We start from the raw sequence: 16,912 nt of genomic DNA on the forward strand, positions 1-16,912 counted from the left end.
TTTGAAGTATAGTAAACATAGTACATAGAACGAGTATCTTTGATTAATCGAGAGAAATTCTAGAAAGAAAAAGCCGTGATAGAACGTTCCAAAACGGAGAATTAACGGAGATGAGCAGTCCCGTGACTGCACCACCTTCACCTTCAATGCATCACCCAACTAGAATTACAGAAATCAACAAAAGAATTTTTGGTATTGCAGACTTTAGAATTGCTGAAATACTCTCACCCTTTGAAGTGCTTCTTATCTCTAACTTTGAATTCACAGCGCGTACTACTACCTACAAGGGAAATTCTTCCTTTGAAAGGCACGCATCCCTCGCGTTCCAGCCACCTTCTCCTACCAAAGGGACCCCTTCAACAGATACACGATACTCCTAGTCAACTAATGAGAGGAAAAGGGCTCAGCACTAGACTAAAACAAGCTGGATCTCCTCGTTTTCTTATTCTCCATCCACTAAATGAAATGCTGCGAGTCTGCCAAGTGCAACGTCGATCTTTTCCCCAACTCCCCGCGTCGAGTGGGCCGATGGAGCCGAACGGAGATCTGCCCCCCTTTGTGACTTTCGCTGGGTAAACATCCTTGCTACCATTTAAATTCGTCCCGATTTCCCCCCTCTTACTTGGATTGTTCATTCAGGTCTCAATTTTTCTTACGACTCAATACCTGGCTTCACTGCTTGACCCTGGCCCCCTCAATCTTTCTATTGAGCTGATCCTGGCAAGCTGCTTTCCCCACAGCAACTATGAAGCTCGGCTGGCTTGAAGCCGGTACCTTGGCGGCCGCCTCGGTTGCCAGTGCTGCGGTAAGCCTATTCCAATGCGCTTTGCTTTCCAAATACGCATAGCCTTTGAATATTAATCGTCTTTGCGCAATTAGGACCTGGCATACTCTCCCCCATTCTACCCTTCTCCATGGAGTACCGGCGCTGGCGACTGGGCGGAGGCTCACAAGCGCGCCGTGGAATTCGTTTCCAACCTCACACTGGCGGAAAAGGTTAATTTGACTACCGGAGCTGGGTATGTAATCCCAACTTGGATTGACCTTATTTGCGAGCGGGACCTAGCTAATTTCTTCCCAGATGGGAGCAAGAGCGATGTGTTGGTGAGACTGGTGGTATTCCTCGGTGAGTCGCCAATCTTATGCCACGAGCGTGAAGAATGGAATGATTGACAGGGACCGGCAAACAGACTTGGAATGTGGGGAATGTGTATGCAGGATTCTCCTCTGGGTATTCGCGACAGTATGTTTCTCCATGGGACAAGGTTATGACAATCGTCATGCTGATGTGCAAAACAGGTGACTACAATTCCGGATTCGCTGCCGGCGTAAATGTCGCTGCCACCTGGGATAAGAGGCTTGCTTACCAGCGTGGTGTCGCCATGGGTGAGGAGCACCGCGACAAGGGCGTGGATGTTCAACTTGGTCCCGTTGCTGGCCCGCTCGGCCGGAGCCCCGATGGCGGACGTGTCTGGGAAGGCTTCTCGCCGGATCCCGTTCTGACTGGAGTGATGATGGCTCACACTATCAAGGGTATTCAAGATGCTGGTGTCATTGCTTGCGCCAAGCACTTTATCGGCAATGAACAGGAGCATTTCCGTCAGGCCGGTGAGGCTCAGGGATACGGAGACAACATTACCGAGAGTCTGAGCTCCAACATTGATGACAAGACGATGCATGAACTGTACCTCTGGCCTTTTGTCGACGCCGTTCGTGCCGGTGTTGGCTCTATAATGTGCTCCTACAACCAGATTAACAATAGCTACGGCTGCTCCAACAGCTACACCCTCAACAAGCTGCTGAAGGGTGAGCTTGGTTTCCAGGGTTTCGTCATGAGTGATTGGGGTGCGCACCACAGTGGTGTTGGTGACGCGCTGGCCGGCCTGGACATGTCTATGCCCGGTGATGTGATTCTTGGTAGCCCTTACTCCTTCTGGGGAACCAACCTGACCATCTCGGCACTCAACGGTACCATCCCTGAATGGCGAATTGACGACATGGCCGTCCGTATCATGGCCGCCTACTACAAGGTTGGCCGCGACCGCGTCCGTGTGCCTCCCAATTTCAGCTCTTGGACTCGTGATGAGTATGGATTCGAGCACTTCATGGTCAGCGAAAACATGATCAAGCTGAACGAGCGTGTCAATGTCCAGCGCGACCACGCCAGTGGTATTCGCAAGCTTGGGGCTGACAGCACTGTTCTCCTCAAGAACAAGGGCGCTCTCCCCCTGACTCACAATGAACGCTTCATTGGAATTCTGGGCGAGGATGCCGGATCCAACCCGGCTGGTGCCAATGGCTGTGCTGACCGCGGCTGCGATGATGGAACTCTTGCAATGGGCTGGGGTAGTGGTACTGCCAACTTCCCTTATCTGATCACCCCCGAGCAGGCCATTCAAAACGAGGTTCTCAACTATGGAAACGGGCAGACCAACGTCTTCGCTGTCACCAACAACTCAAACACTGAGCAGATTGCTGCCATTGCATCCCAATCCAGTGTTGCCCTAGTATTCGTCAACGCCGACTCTGGCGAGGGATTTATCAATGTTGATGGTAATGAGGGAGACCGCAAGAACCTCACCCTTTGGAAAAACGGCGAGCATCTTATCAAGACTGCTGCGCAGAACTGCAACAACACCATTGTTGTCATGCACACCCCCAATGCTGTGCTTGTTGGTGACTGGTATGACCACGAGAATATCACTGCCATCCTCTGGGCTGGTCTTCCAGGACAGGAGAGCGGTCGCAGTATCGCCGATGTCCTTTATGGCCGTGTCAACCCTGGCGCTAAGACTCCTTTCACTTGGGGTAAGACTCGTGAAGCCTATGGCGCCCCCCTTCTCACCAAGCCTAATAACGGCCACGGTGCTCCTCAGCAAAACTTCACCGAGGGTGTCTTCATTGACTACCGCAACTTTGACAAGAATAATGAGGAGCCCATCTTCGAATTTGGTTTCGGTCTCAGCTACACTAAGTTCGAATTCAGCGATATCAAGGTCACTGCCCTCAATGCTGACAAGTACACCGAAACTACCGGCCATACTAAGGATGCTCCCGTCCTCGGCAAGGTCGGCGAGGCATCGGATTACCTCTTCCCCAAGGGCATCAAGCGTATCCGTCAATACCTTTACCCCTACATCAACTCTACTAACCTGAAGGAGGCATCCGGCGACCCTTACTACGGCGAGAAGGCCGAGAAATACATCCCCGCTGGTGCAACCAACGGTTCTTCTCAGCCTCTTCTTCCCGCAAGTGGTCCTTCAGGTGGCAACCCCGGTCTCTTTGAGGATCTTTTCCAGGTCACTGTCACCGTCACCAACACCGGTTCAGTTATCGGTGACGAAGTTCCTCAGCTCTACGTCTCCCTCGGTGGCGAGGACGAGCCTGTCAAGGTTCTTCGTGCCTTTGACCGTATCACCATTGCCCCTGGTCAGAAGGCTCAGTGGACCACCACTCTGACACGCCGCGACATCTCCAGCTGGGATGTTTCCTCACAGAACTGGGTTGTCCGCGACACCAAGAAGAAGGCCTATGTTGGTAACTCTTCTCGCCACCTCCCACTGTCGATCGAACTACCTGCGGCGAAATAAATGACTTGAACGTCTCATTTGGGTATGGACCGTGAATGATCACTTTTGAATGGTCCCCCTCTTTATGCATGTACAGCGAGTAGGACCACTTTTTTTGCAAATAGTTTAATTGACGCATTGCCGTCTTATGAATTTTCTAATTGGGCAATCACTCGATACATCAATTACTCCCTTTTCTCTCGTTCTTTAATGGCCATGAGCCTCTCTTCTGAGTAAAGTTTCTCTCTTCCATTTCCAAAATCCTCCTTCCCGGCCTTTCTTTAACAGATGTCCCATCATACCATCAGCCTCGTCATAACGAAGCCCAGCTAGCTGAACTGCCAAATCGATTTCATCTTCTAGTTCCCCGTCCACGAGCATCTTGATACTAGTACCAATATGCTCAGATAGAGAATTTCCGTGTTCCGAATGCTCATAGTCCATGGTAAGGAGCTTTCGTGTGCAACTCAATAGATAGTCGCAGTACCTCTCTGGCCGCGCTTCGTAAAATAGAAACTACCAGTGAAGAATACTGTTTACAGACTATGCAGTGCTACCTGTAGATAATGGTAAACTTATAGTGCATATAAGTCAAATCACGTGGGAAAAAAGGGTTTCCATAACCCCACATGATCCACCTTCTGCGGGCCGGGTCGAACCGTCGGACTATCTTTCAAAGAAAAAGGCATCGGTCTCATCGGTCTATTTTGTATACGTCTATCGGACTCCCGGTAGGTCATTTTTCTTATCTGTTGCGTATTTAGAGCTATTTTGGTAGAATACGAGGTTGATTTGAACAGTACCCACAGAAAGTTAATTTCTTCACGACTCCAAAGATCCGTGTGCCACCGCTACTATGAATTCGAGGGCGAAGATGAAACGAATAAGGGATCGAGAAATAAATCACTAGCTAAAGGACGAGAGCTCAAAGCTCAAAGGCTTAGTCTACTTAGAAAAGGAATATGGTCGTGCTCAAAGTGTCGAAGTCGAGGTCCAGAGACGTTTGAAGGCAACAACAGAAGATCTCGAGAATGAGGTCAACGATCTTCGAGCCCAGCTATCCACAAACGAGAATACTCTTCGTGATATGGAGGAGGGATTCAACAGCACGCTTCAGAATCTTCTAGGCGAAAAAGAGGATTAGAAAAAAGGATTGCACAGCTCCGGACAAAATTATCAGTCTCTGAAAATTATGGCAACGGGCTGAACACGATTTCTAGAGAGATATCGAAAGTAAACATGCGTCAGAGATGCGATGAATATCGAAAGATCGAAACACTGAATCAGAAAGTTGCGCAACGGGATGAAGATCTCAAAAGCAAAGATTGTGAGCTTGCAAGTGCTCGCAATGAATTGTTCAAGGCAAATATGGAGAAAGACCCTATTTGAAGAGTATCACAAAGATATCCATGAGATAGTCAAACGACAGGATAAAGATCTCAAGAGCAAAGATCGCGAGCTTAAAAACGCCAATATGGAGAAAGAGGAGGTCAAGGAGTCATTCGCTAAGGTGAATAGGAAACTTGGCAAGGAAGAATCCAAACTAATGGAGCTGAAGGCCCTAGTTGCGAATCTGAAAAAAGAGTTGGAAGCATCGAAAGCGAAGAATCGCAAATCTTGGTGGAGAGGATGAATCTCAACTATCACCGATTCGCTACCGATATTTTGCGCAACTGATTTCTATCCAATATCATGCCATTAAGTGTTCCAGGCCATTTGGCTTTTGCAAATCATGAGCTTTGTAGATCTCCGTTATTAGTCCAATCTAATCGTACGTATCCAATAAAATAAGGGTTAGGGTAACCCTTATTTGGTGATAAGCAACAGTGGAGCTCCCGAAACAGAATGCTACCGTTAAGACTTGCCCATCACCTTAATCCAGATCGACCCCTAGGAAGCATCAAGCACTGCAGTAGACTGTGAGATACAGAAAGAAAGATGTTGTCACTTTGCCAGTTAGGATGTTGTTTTGTTTGCGCTGTTTGTTGCATTTACGTGGAACTTTCTAGGGGTTCCAGGACCTAACTATAGGCTTTAGTATCTGATTTTACGATCTGAAATAAGGGATAGGTATTATCACGGGTATGTATAAAACGTGTTCATTTACTGTATTACCCTAATTAACGAACTAGTAGTTCTGGAATTCATGTTGGCATGAAAAAAGAAATTCGCCACACGGTAGACTTTTTATAATATCTAGAATTCCGTGCCGAGATGCTTTCAACTTTTCTACTTACTCTATCCCGTCCATTCTTCAACCTCAGCTAGTCTCCTTGCGGAAGCTATCAAATAATGTTTTGAACGCTGACCCATCTCTGGATAGAAGGACCTTCGGCGAATCAAACTCGACAACCCTGCCATGATCCATAAATGCAATCTTGTCAAAGTCGAGAACTGTATCCAGCTTATGCGCGATGACAATTATAGTCTGATCCTTGAAATGGGTACGGATGACTTGTTGCATGAGCTTGTCTGTTTCAGAATCCACACTGTACCATGTGTCAGCAACGATGCCCTTAATAAGAGTTTCTTTTTTTTTGGGAACAAACCTGCTAGTAGCTTCATCCATGATGATGATTTCCCCAGACTTGCAAAGGGCCCGAGCTAAGCAGAAAAGCTGCTGCTGTCCGTGGGAAAGCAAATCATCCGACATCTCCTCATCCAGTCCGCCTTTGGATTCAATGTGAGACCAAAGATTGACTTCCTTGAGTGCTTCAATGATGGTTGCATCACTTGCATTACCCTCGGGGTTGGCATTTAAGCGTATGGAGCCGTGCAAAAAGAATGCCTCTTGTGGAATGGTATTGAGACGTGAGCGAATTAGTGACCGAGACACTCTCGATATATCGATTCCATCAATGAGAATTGACCCGCTGTTGAGATCGAGAAGTCTCAGTATTGTTGAAACGAGAGATGATTTACCACTATATGCCAAACGACAGATCAGTACCTAGAAGTTTGCAGCTGTGCACTTGAAAATGGGGATGAAGACTGACCTTCCGGATCTGCCGCACAGAGCCACTTTTTCGCCGGCCCGTATCTTGATGTTGACGTCTTCAAGAACTGGCTCTGACAACGCACTATATTGACATTAGTATTATGCTTCCATTTCTTTGAAAAATTTGGCTTACTCGTATGAGGCTGACACATTCATAATTTCAATATCACCCTTCACAGGCCAAAAGCTTGGTGGGATCTCAATTTCAGAATCCAGGTCTTCGGTTTTGGCGGTTTTCACATAGGAACGAATCCTCGAAATTGCTCCGATCGATGTCTCAAGCCCTGTGTACTCCCTGACAAGCATTTGCAAAGTCCCACTGAAGTTGACAATGTTGAACAACGAGATGCCCATCATATTGAGCGAAGAGTTTCCTCTCATACCCATCGCAATGGAGATCACAGAAACTGCAATTCCTGCCACGATGAGGTCAAGAACAAGGCCCAACCATCTTTGAATGCAGTAGAGCATGTAAAATGGACGCTGCGATGCGTCAAGGGCAATTTGATCCTGTAGTTGATAATGCTCGCTCCAACCGTAAGCTCGGATACTGGCAAGGCCGCTGAGTGTCTCGAGGAACTTGGAAAACAGAGGCCCTTTAGCTTCGATCTCCAGAACACGAACTTGACGACTTGTGCGAATGTAGTACTGCGCCACATAGTATACAGCCAGTATACAAAATGGAATCACTGCAATCGTGACATATGATGAACCGACGAAGATAAGGAAGCCCTCGACGATAAAGAAAAGGACTCCGTTTATTGTAGACTCGAACGTCTCCGGAAGCTCCTCATCGATCAGCTCAAGATCCTGGCTAAATCTAGAATAAAAGAAGACTATGGTTAGCTATTATTAAAAAGTGGATTAATCCAATACGTGCCTGTTTGTTGTGGCACCTATGTCAGTTGATGTCAGAAACGATGTTGTTGCACTGGAGACTAGTTAGTTATAGCTTTCCAGTAGTTTTCAAGACCATGGTTACCTCATAGTTGTGCCCAACAATACTTCATGGAAACTTCGAGCAGTCTTAGGCTCAATAATCATTCCCAGAACCCTGATCACTTGTTAGATATATGGGCTCACATAGTGGAGGAAATACAAACCATGTTGACAGGAATGCTCCGAATAGAGTCAAAACTCCAAGCGCGCCATATCCGCCTAGCCAAAATCCAATGTTTTGATTTGGTTTCTTCTCATTCGCACTAGTCCACCATTGAAGCCAAATTTCTGTTTCGGTATCAGCATCGTGTTCACGTCGTTCTTGGGACTTACGTACGTGGGGTTATCATTCCGATCACAAATACGATACAAGATGCCAAAAAGAGGCCCAACAGGGGCCAGCCTATGTGTTGAAAATAGTACGAGTAGACTGACCAGTCACCGGTTTGTCGACTTGTATCGTCCAAGTTTTCATCTTCTGGCAGTTTCAGCTCCTGCAATGTTTCCTCATCTAACACCAGGTTTGGGGCTCTTTCAGTATCAATGTTGGTCGCGGTGCTTGAAAGTGAGCCGATATAGCCCCCGGAATTGATCAATTCGGTATAAGAGCCTTTCTCAACGATTCGTCCATTTTCACTCAAAGCAAGGATGTAATCACTGAAGGGAAGGTGATGCGCTACATGGAGTTTTAGTACTCTAATATCGTGGTATTGAGAAAGTGAGGATAGTTCAGACCTGAGTTGGTTGCCAGAATGACTGTTTGTCGAAGCTCTTTTATCAGACCCTGTGGTGCAAATACAGCATCCAAAATGCACTTCTCTGTTTCTCGATCGAGGCCGGTTAAGACATCATCGAGAATGAGCACGCGCTGCCTTGAATATAGAGCCCGAGCTAGAGCCTAGAGCCAGATGGTTAGATGGTTAGATGCAATAATCGATGAAAAGGAAGCTACCCAGTAACATACCACACGCATTTGTTGCCCACCACTAAGTCGTGATCCTCGAACACCAACTTTAGTCTGATCGCCAAACGGAAGTTGCTGTAGGTCGAGTCGCAAGGAGCAAACTTGAATAATTCGATCATACCACTGTTGATCGAACGGAGATGCTCCCACAATATTTTGTTGGACAGTGCCAAATGTGATCCATGGCGATTGGCTGCAGTACGCAGCGTGCTTGAATGTCGTTGAGAGTGAACCAGTACATTCAGGAACTTCGCCCAGCAATACCTTTAAAAGGGTCGATTTCCCGCATCCAACAGGTCCGACAATCATGGTAATTCTTTCTGTTGGAGCCTCAAAGTCCAAATTTTGGAGAATTGGGTCATTATCAACCGACCATGAAGCAGACAAACCACGCAAGATCGCAGAAAATGGCCCGCTTCCCTCATTTTCAGAGATATCGACATCGATCAGCGGAGGAAATTGTGGCTCACATGTGATACGGTGGTCAACTCGCTCCATTTCTGAAAGGTGCTTCTGGATTCTCTGGAAGCAATTCACAACAGCCATAAAGTCCTCGGACCCATCGACAAGGCCAATCATCGGTTGATCAAGCAATGAAAAAAGAGTCAATGCGGAGAAAGCAATACCGTTCGTGAGTGTGGCCCCTTCATCATTGCGAGATAGTAAGGTGTAAACACCGAACCCGAAGACTGGGGCTAAGGCGCTGGAAGCGAATGCTATATCCCATGTTAGACTGTTTAGATGAAAAGGAGAATGCTAACAAACAGCAAGTTAATATCAAAACATTGTACAGTCGGAAGGCAAAGGACGTTTTGATCTCTTCTGATCGCAAATGACGAAGATTGTTTGCGATAACGTCGGTCAAGCCTGTCATTTTGATACTTTTCATCACACCAAGAATCTTTGACGTAACGGCAACACGTTCCTCAATGGCTTCCAGCCATACACCTTGGGCATTTCCCGAGGCAATAGCGAGTGGAATACCAGCAGCAAGGCATACTTTCAATCAATTGTCAGCGATGATCGATTATCCTTCAAGAGTTTGATCTCACTTATCACAACAAATGTAGACGCTATGGTGGCGAGTTTCAGAAGTCGGGCTAATAGCCACAGGGCTACTGCAACATCGATGAAATTTGCATATATCTCATGCATTTCTCTCAAACCACTTGCTATTCGCTCAATATCTGTACTCATCAAAGTTATTGCTGATGCATCTGATACGGCCGAAGTGCTTAACCGTAGGGTCTTGTTGAAAATCATAGATACCAAGCTTCCTCGCATCTTAATAATCAACCGGTCAACTTTATGATGATAAAAAGCATATGACACCTATACAAATATTGATTAGATTCTGGCAAAATTCAAAAGCAAGATTAAGCTCTGTTGACATACTGCAAGGCCAACGTAAACGATTCCATATGCAGCAACGAGACCGCGAGCATAGTTGTCGGAGTTGACATGTTCCGGTTCGTTCATGAAGTCAAGAACGCGTTCGACCAGGAACGGCTGTGCGAAGCAAAAGCCAACATTTGCTAGACGAGGAATAATTCCGGCGAGGTAGTCCCACTTGAAGTGAGAAATGAAGGTCCAGAGCAACGCGTTCGACCCATACTTATCAGCTGCAAGCAAATGTCGATCAGCTTGAGTACAATAAAAAGGGAGGAACTAGAAGAATACGAAGAAGAGATACGACAACCTACCTTTCTCCCATCTTGCAGTAAGATCTTGAGGATCCGAAGCCTCTCTGATATCATCAGCTAGGAGAGGTAAACTCTCCACAGTCAAAGTTGATTTCGAGCCTTTCCATAGCAAGCTATTGACCCACCAAAGAAGACAACGATTGATTATACCACTAGTTGTTTCGACCGCGCTTCCATCAAATGCCTTTTTAAGCAAATTCCGTTTCTCTGTTGACTCGAGAACTAGGATAATAACCTTGTTCACAACACCAGCGCCAAAAAGAAATGCAATTGGCTGGTTGCGGGGAATGAAATGAAGAGTCCGAAGCCTTGCAAGATCAAAAACAGTGGTGAAGCTAAAAAACAAACAGAGAATGGATGAAGGCCTCAGCGAACGAATGTGTTCAAGATGAGACAAGTAGAGAAACAGACAGAATGTGACAATGCTTGCAATCGCTGTTGGCACGGTCGCTGTTGTAGTCGGGGTCGAACTTTGACACCACAAAGCCAGCATAATTGACTGGAGAGCTATATTTAAAAGTAAAGCAATCTGAACGCTTTTGTTTAGCTTGGCATTTCTTGACCGGATCTATGGTGATCCCACCTCCTTTGCAGCGTAGAGCCATGATCGATTGACCTTCTCCGCATCACGTTGAAGTACCCAGATGCGGATCAATGTTGCTAGCAGGACGATTGCAATTGGCAATAATGTCAGAATTGTCTCTTCAAAATAAAGAGTAAAGTCAAAGCCATGATGGCACGAGGGGGCGATGATAGGGCCGAAAAGATCCTCGTCTGCTGCGGAGCACGGCAGTCGCAGGTCTGACATGACAATCGAAAGTTGTGAATATTATAGATCATCAAATCTAGTCCCGAGGGTCTACCTCGACATATGTATATCCAGACCCCGTACGAAGTACTATGTACAAGGGGCGCGCCCTAGGGAGGTGACGCTGGATTCAAATCGTGGATGCCTGGTATGTGGAGTAGTGGAAGTGCAGATCAAACGAGGTTGATTGGCCTGTTTGTCGCACTCCATACTTGACTCATCCAGATTCAGGCTGACTGCTTTTGGACCCCGACTTTCAAATTTGAGTTTTTTCAGTTGCATGCAATAGGCTTCAAGTTTAAAAAGACTCTTCTGCTGGTTTCAAGTTGGTTCAGAATCGAGTTGGGGTCCCAACTACTTGAAGGTTTCGTATCTCCCGAGATAATGTATATACAGTGCATACATTCCAATGTTTGTACAATCAGCCTGAATTTCTGATTCGAAATATAAGGTTGACCGGCAGGATGAATGTTTTATGACGATCAATCTCAGGCGTCCACTGGCCTAACAGAACTGCTAGTAACGAGTAGTGACAAGTAGCCATCATTATTTACTCCAATTAATGATGAAAATAGTCCATTGTCTTCAACTTGAGAGCTTGGTACTCCAGTACGGGATTATCAGCTGTCACTGACTCGACGGGCGATCTCGTAGAGACCAGGCTGAGCGGCCAATCCATTGTCCACTTCCATGAAATAGGCATAATGCTGTTGATCCCGATAATTTCTTTCTCTGGAATTCCGTGAAGCCACCATATATTATCCACCATCTTGCCTATGGCAAAAAGACGGGCTAAAATTGCAAGAGCACGGGGTCTTTTTTGGGATGTAAGCTGGATAAAGTCTCGAGATACCACCGGCGGGAATCCACTGAACATTTTACGAATGATGAAGTCTGGCTCGCGTGTTTCCATGGCAATATACAAACGTTCGAGATATTCGACAGCTCCTGTATAAGCTTCTTTATCTTTCTCGCCCATCTCTTCTTCATCGAGACGATATTCTAGAAGAAAATGAAAGGGTTTCAAGGGCCCCTCATATAAACAAGATTGTTGTTTGCCCCAAAGAGTAGGTTGCGCGAAGATGAGGGGCAATATTCGAGAATTATTTCGGATTAGCTGGTGAATGACACTTTTCATAATAGTTCGAATTCCATGCGCCATAGAGAGCCAAAGCATCGGAGGCTGGTAAGGCTCTGTCGATGGCTCAGATCGTAGAAATAGTGTATAGAGTGATATTAAAACAGCATTCAGGCAGACTGCCTCATTGGTATTTTCATCTAATTGCGACATCACGGGTCTATGCCGCTGTAGGGTGGAGTCGATGTACCCTTGATGAACAGGGCGCAATGTATCTGCCTCGCAAGGAATTAGTGTAGAGCGATGCGCTGCCCCGAGCGCGAGTAATGTGTGAAGGAGTGGCTCATATTCGAAGGCCATCTGGGGAACAGATATGCTCCACATTTCTTTCACAGATACAAGCTGTGCGGAGCTCATTGTACCTGCGGTTGCCGTCGTCCAGTGGTGCATGAGCCGCAGATCAAGAACACGCAAGACGCCAAGCTCCGGCGAGGGAAGTCCTGCTCGGGGATTTGACTGCAGCTGTCTTGAGGAAGTGCCATTTTGAGATTTGGCTAGCTTTGGTTTGTAGACACGAGTCTCTAGTTGAGGCCATTCACATATGACATTATGACGAGAGCAATGGCTGCAGCGAGGCTTTTTTTCATCGCACTACTGAAGGATTGGCATGTGTGTGGATTGAGGTGGCCAGGAATCCTCACCTTGACTTTTCTTTTTTTGCATCTTAAACAGCCGGTAGTGGACTTGCGGTGGCTTAGGCACGGTGGCATCACTGGGACGACGGACGATTATGGCTAGAAGAAGCAGTTCAAACGCGAGGTACGATGAGCTTCAAGCAAAGCTTGTTGATCTCGGTCTCGGTAAGAAGCTTTTTACCTTCTAGGCGCAGTTGAGTTATAGTTAGTCGATCCTGGGAACTGCGGCTTTTAGACGACAGCGAAATAGGCCCCAAAGAAACTCGGTTTCGGGCTCGGTTTCTTACATTGTTTTGGGAATAGCGCCAAACAAGACTACTTTTTATACAATTTTCATTGGCCAAAGAAAGGCTTTGCTTAGATGGATCCACTGCAACAAGGCTGAGTAGATCGTCGTCTGCAAAACCAAGCCATTCTCAAGCAAGGCTGCAATTTTTTAGTACAAAGGCTTATAGTAAACGAAGAAATTTGCTCTTATAGATACTGTCATACTGTACCAGGAGCCACAAGATTCATTCACAAACGTATCAGCGAGTACAGTTCACCTCTTCAAAACATTGAACAGTCCTCTTGCGTAGTCAACTACTGCGTCTCATTGAAACGACCTCCAGACTTCAAATTCATAGCGAAAATGGGTCTTATCAAAACTGGTCTTGTTTTAGCCGGCGGATATGGTCTAATTAAGGCTGCATCAAGGTAAGTTATCCAGACTTTATCTATCTAACAGCGAAATCATATACTAATGTTAGTCAACAGAGCCGCGAACGATCACGAAGATAAGAAACAACAGCGCCAGAATAAGAATGGTCGATACGGCCCATCAGTGTATCACCAAGAGCCAAACACTTCAAATATGGATTACATGTATCGAAATCAATATTCAAGCCAACCCTACAACGGAGCAGAATATCCGCAATGGGGCCCACCTCATGAGTATCGCCCATATCATGGGCCACCAATGGGTCACACACAACACCACGGACAACCACGCTCTATAGAGGGATCACAAATGTATTATCCGATCCCAGAAAATCGAGCTCCGCCCCCATACAGTGAGCCTCATCCGACCAAAGCACAAGGGCATTGAAAGCCTGACACTGCTCAAGAGTACTATTCCCAATCATCAATTTAAAAAGGATTTGCATAACGGGGCTACAATGTGTACTTTATACTCTCCACTATAGTATTGATTGCCGGTATTCTGGGTTTGTATAGCGAAAATGAATTTGTTGCTAAGGCTCATTTAACTATATAGAAAGATCATAGTAAGCCATTGAAGTCCTATAAAGCTACGCTTTGAACTTTTGTGCGACCGGAGCAAAGATTGTAAGAATCGATTTCTTTAAGTAGATAACAGCCCTGCAACTAACAGTGCTGAATACCTAGTATGTATCAATAATGAGTTTCTGGTATATGCCATAGTGCTTATACTCGACGAACGCAAGAAACTGGAAATGATAAGTATTCTTCCTTAACAACTATAGTATATGGCTTTGACTGATAATAAAACTAGGAAAGTTCCTAATATTTCTTGAGATAGGGAGCATAGCATTATATACCCTGCCATATATACTGCAGCCCCAATCCGAACGCGAGGTTACATTTTAGGAACCATTGGGGCATACACCTCGAAAAGCGATGGTTGTGGATAAATAAGATCTCTATATCATTAATGAGCGCCACTATATCAAACGATCACCCCATGAGCTTGACAAGTTGACCGTCCTCATCTTGCATGATAAAAATAGCAAGGCTGTGAAGATGAGGTGACGTCTATACGAAGCAGCCAATGATGTTAAACCCTAACTCTCCACCGCGGTTTTGGCCCCAACTGCGCCGACTTTAGTGCCGGATTGCTAACCAATCTTGCCCACAGAACAAGGCAGATCTGCATCCATTCGCAGGCTTCTGAATATCGAACTACCCTTTTGGTTCTAAGCCACTAAACAATTCTGCCCCGACCAAGGCTTCTGCCAATAACCCATGCTTACACCCCCACTCAGGGGCATCTGATTGATTAAACAGTGATTGAGGCTTCTCAAAGGCTTGAAACTTATAATATGGGGAGCTGGACCCGGGTTGCCCACCTGAATGTTTAAATTTGTTAATGCTAATGGAATCTCACTGCGACAGACCTTCTCGATCGCTGATTCATTACTCGAAGATAGTGGAGAATTTCTCTCAAATAGACGAATGATAATAGATCCATCAAAATGGCAGCTGCAAATCCACAAAATAGAGAGAGCGAAGAGACACAACGAATCACAGACAAATGGCAAGATTCTACGAAGGACATATGGCGTCGATCCACCCAAGTATGGTCGGACTCCAAAGATCGATATCATCAAGCGACCTTGGAGACATGGCACCGGTCGTCTGACTCGCTAGCGAACTCCAAAAATCGATACGAACAGAGCACCGCGGAGGCATGGCGTCGGTCTTCGATGACGCTGGCTCAATCAAAAGAACGGTGTCAGCAATCGACTATGGACGCCTGGCAACGATCTACCAACAGCTGGAAGAGCTCTAAGGCTCGATGCCGACAATCGACCGCCGAGATGCTGAGTCGTTCAGCCATGAAACTCTACCAGTCAACTAACCAACTACAACGATTACCGCATGGCCAAACAAAAACTTTGGATAATCAAATTGAGACTATTCAGCCATCTGAATCAACCCCATCTTTACCCTTATCCCTTCAAAACCAAACCAGTCTACCCTCCGAGCCAGCTTCGCAAAACTCATATCCCTCACAATCACCATCATACTATTCTTCAACTGGATCGCCACAATCAGTTCAGTCCTCGGAAGCTACGATATCCTCTTCTTCTCCACAGCCCGCTGAGGCTCCCTCCCAAACGCCTACTGCCCCAATGCCATCCAAGTACCATTTGATCGACCCTTCCTCGAAGGAACAAAAGCAAGATGAGCAGATTCGAGATTTGTTAAATATGACCGATCATACGTTCTTTCAATTGCACCAGACAAGACAGCTTCAAAAGGCGAAATCGGTCCTTTTGGGAGAGATTGAGTATCAGTGGATTGACTCTGCTATTAACGATGCGCGGCGCATGAGTCAAGATTTGGCTAAACTGCTCGAACCGCATCGGCTGGATATGGTCAAGCGAAAGGGCAAAATCAGTTCTTCCAACAAAAAGCGCTGGAAAAATGAAGACTGTCAGAAGGCTTATGAAAAGCAATCACGCCTCTTCAGGCATCAAGAAAGCCTCGATAAAGTCTTCGCTCATCTCCAAAGTCTTTCCTCCGAGCAAAAGAATACCCCAGTTTCCAGTCCAGATACAAGTCCTGATTCGCAAGAGCCTCATCCAATCTTCACACCGGAATTAGATGCTGTAAGGCCTGTCGCGGAGCTCACTGGCGATGCTGTCTTTGCTCCAACACCAGCCGAGCTTGCTTCAGAATCAAAGCCAGGGACTGTCATTGCAGAGTTACCGGGAGATGGGACAGTGGCGCCGTCCGAACCTCCGAGATCAGTCCCTAAAATTATCATTACTCGGACACCAGAGAATATATCGGTTGAGTATCTTGGAAGTCCAGCAACTCCCGATCAACCATATCATGAAAGTCACGAAATGAATGAGATTTTAGGCTGGAAACAGACTCGCAATGATGTTCGGTTGCATCAATCAGCCTCACTTTCGAATATCATTGCGGAGATGGACAATGCCAGGATAAAATGAGTGAAAATTCTTGTATCGATATTGATCTTTGATCGAAGCGATTTCCAGTACTTTAACGATAAATCGATGCGACGAACTGGTCCTGTTATTACTTCACGAGGAATTTAAGTCGTTGTATTAGTGTAAATGACAATATCTTTTTATCAAGACATTTTTTCCACGGTAAATATTTCGAAAATAGGCAGAAGCCAAGTTATGCCATCCGGCATCAAGAATCTGATTCAAATTCACTTTGTTTACGCAAAAATCAAACAGTCGTTCAATATGAATTCATATACCACCTTTTTCACATGGGATTTGTTAGGGTTAGGAGGGACCACTCGGGTGCTCCGACCGAGCCTCGTCCAGTCCGAAACATGAAGTGCCCCTTCGCACTATTTGCCCGAATCGGTACATATCTTGTAGATCCCATGATGTCGTGGTACAGATCGCTACACTAATATATTAAAGGGATATC

General features: G+C 46.0%; 8 protein-coding genes across 8 annotated transcripts; 5 read left to right on the plus strand and 3 right to left on the minus strand.

Annotated features, from left to right (window-relative positions):
• Window positions 1-745: 745 nt before the first annotated feature.
• N7469_011476 (beta-glucosidase) lies at window positions 746-3,590 on the plus strand (the record flags this gene model as incomplete). The annotated part of the gene is made up of 5 exons (XM_056650381.1): window positions 746-805; window positions 880-1,019; window positions 1,082-1,126; window positions 1,191-1,243; window positions 1,300-3,590. 5 exons carry the CDS (start codon window positions 746-748, stop codon window positions 3,588-3,590), a joined length of 2,589 nt encoding a protein of 862 aa, XP_056495445.1.
• A 186-nt stretch (window positions 3,591-3,776) lies between these two features.
• N7469_011477 (uncharacterized protein) lies at window positions 3,777-4,013 on the minus strand (the record flags this gene model as incomplete). The annotated part of the gene is made up of 1 exon (XM_056650382.1): window positions 3,777-4,013. The coding sequence occupies one exon, from the start codon at window positions 4,011-4,013 to the stop codon at window positions 3,777-3,779; it is 237 nt and encodes a 78-aa protein (XP_056495446.1).
• Window positions 4,014-4,198: 185 nt separating this feature from the next.
• Window positions 4,199-4,713, plus strand: N7469_011478 (uncharacterized protein; the record flags this gene model as incomplete). Its single annotated transcript, XM_056650383.1, has 2 exons — window positions 4,199-4,300; window positions 4,480-4,713. The coding sequence occupies 2 exons, from the start codon at window positions 4,199-4,201 to the stop codon at window positions 4,711-4,713; spliced, it is 336 nt and encodes a 111-aa protein (XP_056495447.1).
• Window positions 4,714-4,808: 95 nt separating this feature from the next.
• Window positions 4,809-5,202, plus strand: N7469_011479 (uncharacterized protein; the record flags this gene model as incomplete). The annotated part of the gene is made up of 2 exons (XM_056650384.1): window positions 4,809-4,896; window positions 4,988-5,202. The coding sequence occupies 2 exons, from the start codon at window positions 4,809-4,811 to the stop codon at window positions 5,200-5,202; spliced, it is 303 nt and encodes a 100-aa protein (XP_056495448.1).
• Window positions 5,203-5,829: 627 nt separating this feature from the next.
• Window positions 5,830-10,981, minus strand: N7469_011480 (P-loop containing nucleoside triphosphate hydrolase protein; the record flags this gene model as incomplete). Its single annotated transcript, XM_056650385.1, is given in 14 exon segments — window positions 5,830-6,058; window positions 6,119-6,493; window positions 6,566-6,649; window positions 6,701-7,387; window positions 7,550-7,621; window positions 7,671-7,794; window positions 7,844-8,182; window positions 8,242-8,404; window positions 8,471-9,186; window positions 9,236-9,469; window positions 9,523-9,802; window positions 9,866-10,092; window positions 10,174-10,741; window positions 10,757-10,981. 14 exon segments carry the CDS (start codon window positions 10,979-10,981, stop codon window positions 5,830-5,832), a joined length of 4,323 nt encoding a protein of 1,440 aa, XP_056495449.1.
• A 559-nt stretch (window positions 10,982-11,540) lies between these two features.
• On the minus strand, window positions 11,541-12,443 carry N7469_011481 (uncharacterized protein; the record flags this gene model as incomplete). Its single annotated transcript, XM_056650386.1, has 1 exon — window positions 11,541-12,443. One exon carries the CDS (start codon window positions 12,441-12,443, stop codon window positions 11,541-11,543), a length of 903 nt encoding a protein of 300 aa, XP_056495450.1.
• A 942-nt stretch (window positions 12,444-13,385) lies between these two features.
• Window positions 13,386-13,841, plus strand: N7469_011482 (uncharacterized protein; the record flags this gene model as incomplete). The annotated part of the gene is made up of 2 exons (XM_056650387.1): window positions 13,386-13,450; window positions 13,511-13,841. 2 exons carry the CDS (start codon window positions 13,386-13,388, stop codon window positions 13,839-13,841), a joined length of 396 nt encoding a protein of 131 aa, XP_056495451.1.
• Window positions 13,842-14,967: 1,126 nt separating this feature from the next.
• On the plus strand, window positions 14,968-16,455 carry N7469_011483 (uncharacterized protein; the record flags this gene model as incomplete). The annotated part of the gene is made up of 1 exon (XM_056650388.1): window positions 14,968-16,455. One exon carries the CDS (start codon window positions 14,968-14,970, stop codon window positions 16,453-16,455), a length of 1,488 nt encoding a protein of 495 aa, XP_056495452.1.
• Between the last annotated feature and the right edge of the window lie 457 nt (window positions 16,456-16,912).

The sequence above is a fragment of the Penicillium citrinum genome (genome assembly GCF_028827155.1).
Source record: "Penicillium citrinum strain IBT 23319 chromosome Unknown utg000010l:1.0-1229701.0:1.0-1230130.0, whole genome shotgun sequence".
NCBI classification, from domain to species: Eukaryota; Fungi; Ascomycota; class Eurotiomycetes; order Eurotiales; family Aspergillaceae; genus Penicillium; species Penicillium citrinum.